This window comes from Pavona decussata, unplaced genomic scaffold (assembly GCF_977016875.1).
Source record: "Pavona decussata unplaced genomic scaffold, jaPavDecu1.1 SCAFFOLD_300, whole genome shotgun sequence".
NCBI classification, from domain to species: domain Eukaryota; kingdom Metazoa; phylum Cnidaria; class Anthozoa; order Scleractinia; family Agariciidae; genus Pavona; species Pavona decussata.
The window spans coordinates 3,038,984-3,049,368 of NW_028145697.1; the positions used below are offsets into that span (position 1 = coordinate 3,038,984).

Here is a 10,385-nt window from a genome sequence, read left to right on the forward strand (position 1 = left end):
AAAGTGTGGCTACGTGGCTACGTAGATCATATACAAAGTGGTCAATTTTCAAAAGAGTGGCTACGTGGCTACGCAGATACAAAGTGGTCAATTTAATAGTGGCTAGTGGCTACGCAGATACAAAGTGGTCAATTTAATAGTGGCTACGTAGCTACGCAGATACAAAGTGGTCAATTTTCAAAAATGGCTACATGGTAACCGTGGTAAAAGTCAAAAACTACAGGTACATGTACATGTATGACTATGCCTCGTTCTTTTGCGTGAGACCACACGATTACGGTTATTTCACGAAAATTACGAACCATCGTTTGAAAACGCTCGGGAAGGGAGGCCAACTAAAATGGAGTTTGAATTATGTCCAGTCAACTATATCACGATGAAGCGGCGGTTAAAGCACCTGACATTTTGCTGACAACTTGTAAAGCACAATAAAACTTCGACAGCATAAACACAATTTCAGTTTGTAATATTCAGCCTTTATTAACAAAACAGCAAATGACTTCAAACCCTCATGCTGGCCTTCAATTTTGTAAGACAGTCAAAGTCATTTCAAAGCCACTGGTGTAAGTTATTAACTGTGGGGAGCCTCGGGGGAATAGCATGGAGTAAGACGTGCCGTGCTGAGCTCCGCAAAAGTTTTGATTTTAACTCAAACTGTCTAAAATTTTGTTGCCTTTGATTACTATGCTTCATGTCAGGAAGTCGTCTTCGATCTGGAAAAATCTTAGCGCCTGAAGGAAGCAGTAAGCAGCAAAACCTCTCGGAGAAGAAAGCTGTAAACATTAGCGAGTCGAACATGGCCAGTGCCAAAGTACTCGAAGAACTGAAATCGATGAGACTTGACCTCACAGGTCAAATAACCAAACTTAGTGATGATTTAAAGGACTTCCAAAGAAACACAAACGAAAGGCTGCAAAAAATTGAAAGCGTCATGTTCAAAGTTGACGAAATAGATGGTTTGAAGACCAAGCAACAGCAACTAGAAGCCGATGTCGACAACATGAAGGAATCCTTGAACTTTGTGAGCTTCAATGCCGAAGAGGTAGATAATCTTCGTAGAAGAAATGACGATCTTAAAAAAAGGTTGGAACATCTAGAACGGTATTCTAGAGAATTTAATATTCGAGTGCTTGGTGTTAACGAGGATGAAGGCGAAGACTGTATGTCGATAATTTTGGATTTCATCACCTCTCTTGGCTTCGAAGATGTAGCAGCCGAGGTAGAGAACGCCCACCGCACCGGGAAGAAACGAGACGATAAGCCAAGGCCTATTATCGCGAAGCTTTACAGCAGGCCTTTTAAAAGAAAATTATTACAAGCAGCAAAGAGTGCAGATGGAAAGGAAATACTACAAGGGGTAAGAATTGTAGAAGACTTTACACCTAGTGACTTTGATGCCCGCAAGAAAGCATTGCCAACTATGAGAAAGGCGTATGAAGATGGTAAAAAGGTGCGTTTCACTAAGGGAAAACTTTATATTGACGGAAGAGAGGTTCCTGTCGCTTAGTTTGGTTTCCGCTTTGCTAACTTTGTATTTTGTATTTTGTAAAATGGCAGTGTGATGAGACCTTTTTTATTCCACATTTGCGAGCACAGCGCAAAAATCATCTGCGCGATGTCTTCATGTCCGCTGGGATTACTTGTGCAGTGTCGCACAAGAGCGAATTTTGAGCAATACTTCTTCCAAATCAGTTTGCTTATGTACGCTTTATTTTTATTAGCAATTCTTTACAAGTCATATATTTTGTTTTCCTCAAACGTTTCTTGTGTTAGTATTAATTATTTACATCGTTCGATTATTTTAATTGTGTGGCTATCAGTAATTAACCGGTATATAAAGATCCATCTTCTACTAAATTTAGACTATTTCACATGTCTTATCATCACAAATGGTGAGAGGTAAATTCATTTCTTTAAATACGAGAGGCATAGGCAACTATCGTAAACGACGAACTATATTTACTTGGCTCAGAAAACAAAAACCCGATGTTGTTTTCCTTCAAGAAACACATTCTACCCAAGGGAATGAAGTTTCTTGGCAAAGAGAATGGGGTGCGACGCTGATCTGCTCTCATGGGGCTAATAATGCAAGAGGTGTCGCAATTTTAATCAGGAATAATTTTGATTGTGTCATTAAGGAATCGGTTATTGATGCAAATGGTAGATTTATAATATTAAAAGTACTCCTGAGCGGAGAACCCGCTCTTTTAGTTAATATATACGGCCCTAATCGAGACAAGGAATTGGTTGCCTTTTACCACACAGTCCTGCAAACCATTGTAAATAAAAACCTTGATGATATCGAGAACATTATCATGGGAGGAGATTTTAATTGTCCTTTAAATCCAGTTATTGACAAAAGAGGTGGCAATCAAATCCCAAGGAAATCTGTGATTAACACAATTGAGCTGCTACAGTCCGAGCTGGATTTGCATGACATTTGGCGAGTAAAGAATCCAACAAAATGAAGCTATACCTGGAGTCAATCAAATCCTTTAATATTTTCAAGGTTGGACTATTGGCTTATTTCAAATTTTTTATCTGATAATATTTGCCATGTTGATATGATTTCAGCCATAAAAACTGATCACTCCGCAATAGTGATAGAATTGCAGGATGTTGAAGATCGGGTAAAAGGTCCTGGATTTTGGAAATTAAATTGCTCCCTTCTGAATGATAAAGAATACGTTAATGAATTAAATCTTCTCTTACCAACTTGGTTACGGCAAGGAAATCGAGAGTTAAGTGATCCGCGGTCTGTATGGGACTGGGTTAAATATAATGTTAAGAAATACTCTAGATTGTATTCGATGAACAAATGTAAACAACGACATTTAGAGGAACAACATTTAAACAGACAATTTCAAGAGGCTACAGCAGCATATCAAAACTGCCCCAGTCAAGAAAACTTATCAGTTTTAAATGTCTTGAAAGAAAAAATGGAACATCTGTATGAAAAAAAGGTGGAAGGTATAATAATCAGATCGCGCGCACGATGGCATGAACATGGGGAAAAGAATTCAAAATACTTTTTAAATTTAGAAAAACGAAATCACGTTAGGAAGCATATTCGGAAGCTTCGCCTGAGTGGAGTCATCTCAACAGACCCTTTCGAGATATTAGATGCGGAGCGCGCTTTTTATGAAAATCTTTATAAATCTAGACGAGATGGTTCCGAAGGAAATAAGCCTAATTTTCACCTTGAAGACTTACCTATACCAACACTCTCTAATGATTCTTCTTATCTTGGTGAAGGATTAATAAGCAAAGAGGAATGTAAAAAAGTTTTAGATTCCCTTCCGTTAAACAAGGTACCCGGAAATGATGGTCTACCAGTAGAATTTTATAAGACCTTTTGGGATCTTGTAGGCGATCCCTCAGTTGAAAGTTTTAATGAATCTTTTGTTAAAGGAACAATGAGCCCGTCACAAAGACAGGCGATTATTACACTTATCGAGAAAAAAGACCAAGATCGCTGTGATCTAAAAAACTGGAGGCCAATTTCCCTATTGAACGTTGATGCGAAGATAGCTTCAAAAGTTATCGCTGAAAGAATGAAGCGTCTTTTACCTGGGTTAATTCATAATAATCAATCAGGATATATCCCAGGCAGAAATATTAGCGAAAATATACGTTCAATTTTGGATATAATGGAATATACGAAAGTTAAGAAACTACCCGGTCTTTTATTATTTATTGACTTCGAAAAAGCTTTTGACAGTCTAGAATGGGATTTTCTTGAAAAATGCTTAGAAAAATTCAATTTTGGACCAGATTTTAGAAGATGGGTGAAAATTTTCTACAACGATGTTCAAAGTTGCGTTATAAACAACGGCCTATGCTCTCGCTATTTCAATATAGCACGTGGAGTGAGGCAGGGGGACCCCCTTTCTCCCTACCTTTTTGTCACCGCAGTTGAAATACTGGCGATTGCTATAAGGAATCAAGAAAATATTAAAGGATTAACTATAGACGGTTTAGAAACTAAATTACTGCAATTTGCCGATGACACAACTGCTGTCCTATCAGACTTGGATTCAGCCCGAGCCCTGTTTGGATTACTTGAACGTTTTGAGAAAGCCTCTGGACTTAAACTTAATGTAGCTAAAACAGAAGCAATGTGGATTGGGTCACTTCAAAATTGTGAGAATGAACCACTAGGGGTTAAGTGGAAAACATGTGTCAAATTTTTAGGAATATATATTACATATGATGTACAAATATTAGTAGAGAAAAATTTTAAGCAGAGGTTGAAAAAAATTAAGAACACAATAAATCTATGGAAGTCAAGAGGATTATCAATTCACGGCAAAGTAAATATTATTAAAACACTTTTATTCCCAACAATGATCTATCCTAGTTCGGTATTATGTACTCCTTTCGAAGTCATAAAAGAATTCAACAGTTTGGTTTTTCGATTTTTGTGGAACGGTAACGACAAGGTTATTAGACTCTCAACTTATGCACCTTATGACCAAGGTGGCCTCAAAATGCTAGATTATGAAAGTATGGTTAAAGCTTTAAGGCTAAGCTGGTTAAAACGAATAGTTGACCCAGATTACTCTGGATTTTGGAAGTCATATCTTGATCATCTTTTGGTATACGAAGGGGGGTTATTTTTAATTCAGTGCAACTATGATATCAACCGATTAACAATCTCAGCGACCTTTTATCGAGAACTTTTGGAGTGGTGGTCTAAATTAAGAGAAGTCGAGGACCCCGAAAATACATATAAGTATATTTTATGGAACAACAGAGATATAAAGATTGACGGCAAGAGTGTCTTTTATAAACATTTTTTTGATAACAATATCATATATACAAATCATCTGCTTTATGATATGACAAATATTGAATCTTTCAATGTTGTCAAAGTTACTGGATTAAAGAACTCTAACTTTTTAGTATGGACCGGTCTAAGGCAATCAGTTCCATTGAGACTGCGCTTTCACATGCCCGACGTAGAAAATATCTTTGATTTAGAAAATTTTAAGTGCCGTGACTATTATCACTATCTTATAAAGCAAAAATACGAAAAACCAAATAAATGGGCTAAGTTGAGAGTGGAATTCGATCTAGAGGATAAGCAACTTTCGGAGGCATTTGTGATGCCACTGAGAGCCGCAAATGAACCTTATCTACGTTCCTTTCAATATAAAGTATTAAATTCAATTCTATACACAAATGAATTACTTTGTAAGATAGGCTATGCTTCTAACCCCAACTGCTCCTTCTGTCATCACACTATAGAGACGATATCTCATATTTTCTTTGATTGTTCTTTCTCGACCTCCTTTTGGAATGAAGTTTGTGACAAAATTTTAAATAAACTAAACAGTTGCGTAGGCCTCTCTTTAAAATATTGTGAGATTATTTTAGGGTTCTTAGAGGAGGAGATGGATCTGCGAAACTATATACTTATTTTAGGAAAAACGTATCTGTGGACTTGCCGGTGTAAAGAAACGAAACCATCTTTTAGCCACTTTAAGAGAATTTTATTAAATAAATATCAAACTGAAAGGCACATTTCTCTTAAATCGAATAAGACCAATTCGTTTAGGAAAAAATGGAGAATGTTTGAGGAAACGATTCTTTAAAGATCAAGTCCACAGTTATGTTAAATTACGTACTATATGTAAACTGTAACTGTGTAACTGTGGAAATAACAGGAAAAATGAAATGTAAGAAGTTGCCTGGCACTAATTTCGGTGTTGTAAAACTATTATTAACTATTGTTAGTTGTTGTTACTATTAACTATTGTATATTTGTATTGTATGTATGGCAATGAAATGGATTGTATTGTCAATAAATAAATTTAAAAAAAAAAAAAAAAAAAAAAAAAAAAAAAAGTTATTAACTGTGACAACGGTATCCGGTCGCTTCGCTACACGGTCGTTTTGCTACACTGTTTAGTATGAAATTGTGATTATTTCTTATTCTTAAAGCCAGTTCGGGTAAAAAATTATTTTAGCTCTTTCTCGTTTTAACAGTGTTTGCATGAGAAGCAAATTGAGTTTACATATTAGAGAATATGTCAATTTTTAAATGTAGCGAATCGACTGAACTGCAGTGCAGCGAAACGACCGGTAAGGGCTACGTCAACACTAACACAAGCATCATTCTCTTGTTCTCACGGTTTCCACTCTGCACACTTTTCATACACTGGTGTAGTGTGCAACTGGACTTTTCATCTCTTATTCAAATTTCTGTTGACAGTTATGCATGAATGTCCCTTAAACTATTTAAAATTTATAAATCTTCTTCACATCGTCCAGGAAAACCTTCCACAGATCCTCGTCGCGGTGCACGTACCTCCACTTGAATTCTGCTAAATAAGAATAATGTTCCTTTTTCCGACCATGCGTTGTCAGTTTGGCTTTCACTTGCCGCCAGTGGCCTTCGATCTTGTTCGTGTTAAAGCCTTCCTCGTTGACAAATTCAAGCGAATGATTAACTGTCTTGTGAAGATACCCATCCTTCTGAAGGCTTACGTATGCCTTCCAGCCGTCCGACACAATGGTTGTACCTGGCGCGATCCACTCCTTTATCAACGTTAATAGTGTCTTCACTTCGATCCTCAACTGTTACGATGAAGGATTTGCATGAATCTCCCTTGATACCCCCGAAAACCCACTGGTCCTCCACCACATGCCCTCTGTGGTACTTTCTTTCTTGCTTTCGTCTATTTGGACTAGTTTTCCAGGACCGCCAATTTTCTCCCGCCTTTGGAAGAGTGAGACTTCACAAACCTCTCTGCAGAACATGTCCCAGTCCACCGCTGCATTTGTTCCAAGACCCAGTTGTTTCCTTATTTTGCCACTGATCGAGATCCTGGCACCACCAGTTCCCTCTCTGATACTTCTCTCACACCGGTGCCGTTTGCATTTATCTGTTTCCTGCATTCCCAGACATAACCATCCGATTGATTGCCACGTGCTACCCATTTCATATCTGATCTGCAAATACCACAGATTCTGCTCAATGCAATGAGGCCCTCTTCTTTTAGCCAAGACAACGTATAATCTTTCTCCCATAGATAGCTCAGGAGAAGGTCATCGTATCCAGTAAACCGCCCTTCAGCGTAGCTACGCAGGATGCCTTGTTCCTTGAGATCTGCAGTTGAGCAGCCAACCTGCACTCCATTTACACGCTGTCGTTTCACTGTATACATCTTTCCCTTAACGTCTTATTTCATATCTGTACCTCGCAAGGACAAATCTTGACTAAAGTAAAGTTTAATGTTACATGTGAAATGTCCATTCAACTAGCAAACATCGGTTTCTTTTGTCTTAGGTAATTACAAAGCAATGTCTTTTGTAACAGTGCTTAAGTGACAAATTTCACAACCTGCACATCAAAGATAAAAAAAATGAGGCCTAAAAGTGAATTGGCCCTCCAACATTTACTTATACACCACCTTAAGGGGATGTGAGGACTCTTGTGAATTAACTGTTGTGAATGTTATACCAATCTACAGAAAAAGGCAGTGTTATTATTTATTTCACGTATTTTGTACACAACCATAGCCTATATTGTTTCATTGATCAGTTTATTAATTATACTAGAACAATAGAGTTTGTCCCTCACTCGTTGTTTATTCAATTCACTCGAGCGCAGCTCAGTTTTTTGTGATCTCCCAGCACCTGGGCCTTGCTTGAGAAGCGAATGATTTTTTCACCTGATCCCTTCTAAATTCTTTTTGCATGCACCAGTATGGGATTTTAGTCTACGCATATGCAACGTCTTGACCACCTTACTTCTATGAGTTTTTATTTTAGCACCAAATTTCACAAGTCCCCCGAATTTATTTGAAAGACAGTAGGCTAAGTATCACTTTTAAAAACTCAATCAACTACAAAACAAAAAGATTAAAAACCGTGCCGCTTTCATTTATGCAACGCAAGCAAGATTCACACTATTCATTTCAACCACGTTCACGACTCGCAAAGCTTCGGAAACAACCAGACAGCACTTGGGCTCTCCTGCAAAGGCGATTTATTTCACTTCCTGATCCATTCCAGCAACTTTTCCCGGAAGATGTTTGGAATTTCATCCGCAATAAGTCGCATTCCTTGAGCACCAATCCCAGATACGTATCAACCAGTCTCATCGCTACGACTGCCTTCATCGCAGGATTGGCAAGTATGCTGATCACTTCCACACTATCTTTGTTGGCCCACCAACAACCGGAAAATCACAAGCCATCAAAGAATGCGCACTCTCCCCAATGACAGCAGTGCTGAGCGAGATGGATTCCGCTTCACCAGTCATTCAAAAGCGCACATCGTCCGGACTAAAAAAAAAAGCTGACAACAACAAGTGCTACCTACTGTCCGGAGAAATTTATGACGTCCTATACAAGCTGCTCAAGTCAGACGAAGAAAATGCCACAAGAGACGTGCAAGATCTCTGCCAGTTGTTTTCGGGAGAAGAAGCTTCCTACCGGTACATTACTGAAAGAGCACGCGAGATTTCTGTACACTGGGAGCGACACAAGTTCCGTTTGCAGCTCGTGTCTTGACTCTCTTGGACCAAGCACATGGTTTGATAGACCGATTTCTGATAACATTTCCAAAATGCCTAAGACCAACCCCACAGCAGAGATTGCCCACCTGCATACTTCGCGATCTTCATACAAACTGTTCAAACAAGCCAATGAAGCAGTCGACACCCTCAACAAAGAGTTCATCATAGAAGTCAATGAAGCCATTACAGAAGGCCAAACACCGCCCAAAACAAAAAAGTTTGACATCATCCTGAGAGAAGCAGCTGCCCTTCACGTCATCAATCATGTCGCTTCCGAGCTCCTCCAGCAAAGGCAACCCACACAGCCACCAGAAGAAATTGAAAAGTCAACATTGCTCCGAGCAATTGACTACGTTGGTTGGGCAGAATCACAAAAAGACATCTTTGTTGAGGTTAGCACTCCATAGACATCGATCATAGAAGAGTTAATGAGACCACACATCGCATACGGAAGTGCAAGTAAGCTAGGTTAATAAATCTCTAAAGTTAATTTTTATTCAAATGGGGAGTGTGAGAGTAGTAATTTTAAGCCGCACCTTCAGGGCCCAATATTCTTAAATCTCACGTGACTAGAAAATTGTTCCGCAATCGTAATAAATTTGTAAACCAAATTGCGGCCGGTAGGACCTGCAACGACAAGCAAAACTTGCCTCTCAAACTCTCGTACTATTAACCATAGAAAATGAGTCGGCTCGTTTAGAGTATACTCTGCCACATTTACAGTACCTAAACCCGAACTAAACAAGTAATCCAATTTATGTTAAACACCTGATCGATCAAGAATGTTTTAATTGTTTTCACAGTTCCTGAATAAATTTGTATCACCAACGATGGACGAGGTGAAAGGCCAACCCACTTCAATGGCAATGAAGACCGCATGTCTTCTTTTTGGTGGACCGCTGTTGACCTACAAAGCCTTCAAGCAGTCAGGACCGCGCGGTCTACGGGAAATCGCGAGCACCAAGTTCAGCGATGCTATCCAAGCACTCGAACCACCTGGCCTTGGTAAGGTACGCACAGTGCGAGTTCGTTATGTTTCCAATCCTGTCACGGTCTTCATCAAGGAAGACCCAGAGAAAATTCAGTGGCCGTCGGATTTTTGCAGTCAAACTGAGTATGGATCGCGCTTTACTGCCAACAAGTGAACAAAAGTATAACCACTGCAATCAAGTGTGCACTGGTTGATGCTGACTTCCTGCCGCAAGAAATGTTTCCCGATATTTAACAATCAAACATCCAGAACTTATAATGACAATGATGGTTTGACTATTTATCCCTTCACGTCGTGGAAAATTCGTTTTTCTATGAGTATCTCGTTGTTGTAAATATGTTTATACAAGTGGAAATTGAAGCTTACAAACGTCAATTTAACGCGTCGAATTATTGTGCGGACACAACATCGTGGAAAATTCTATGAAATCAGACAACGAATTAGAAAAAGGACCTGTTTTACTTGGATTCTGTGAGCCACGAATGCTTCAAGCTGTGCTTCGAGTGGAATGGATCCAACCAGTGGATTCGATCATGGTATATGGATTGTGGAAGAGACCAACTTGATCCAGGTTTGGAGATAAGTTTAGTTAATGCTGGAATCAACCTGCCAGTTTATGGTAGCCAAGATATTCCCCTGGATATTGGTATCACAGCCTCTACACTTCCTTTTACAGTTAACCTACCTCCAACACAAAGAGCATTTGAAGGATACTCACTTTGTAGGGACCTTATCCAAATACACAGATCGTTTTCACTGAAGTTGCCTGCCAACGAAAAATAAGTGAGAGACAAAGGCTTGCTTCTTCCTGGAATAAAGTTGCCAATTACATTGAGGCTGAGACGCAGCAACTGCACACTTGTCTTT

At 39.0% G+C, this 10,385-nt stretch overlaps 1 protein-coding gene and 2 pseudogenes across 1 annotated transcript; 2 read left to right on the forward strand and 1 right to left on the reverse strand.

The window, feature by feature from the left end:
• The first annotated feature begins 690 nt into the window (after window positions 1-690).
• On the forward strand, window positions 691-3,364 carry LOC146454639 (uncharacterized). Its single transcript, XM_085095193.1, has one exon. It carries the CDS (start codon window positions 692-694, stop codon window positions 1,505-1,507), a length of 816 nt encoding a protein of 271 aa, XP_084951319.1. The 5' UTR covers window position 691; the 3' UTR covers window positions 1,508-3,364.
• A 41-nt stretch (window positions 3,365-3,405) lies between these two features.
• Window positions 3,406-6,965, reverse strand: LOC146454640 (uncharacterized; annotated as a pseudogene).
• A 541-nt stretch (window positions 6,966-7,506) lies between these two features.
• Window positions 7,507-9,672, forward strand: LOC146454641 (uncharacterized; annotated as a pseudogene).
• Window positions 9,673-10,385: the final 713 nt, after the last annotated feature.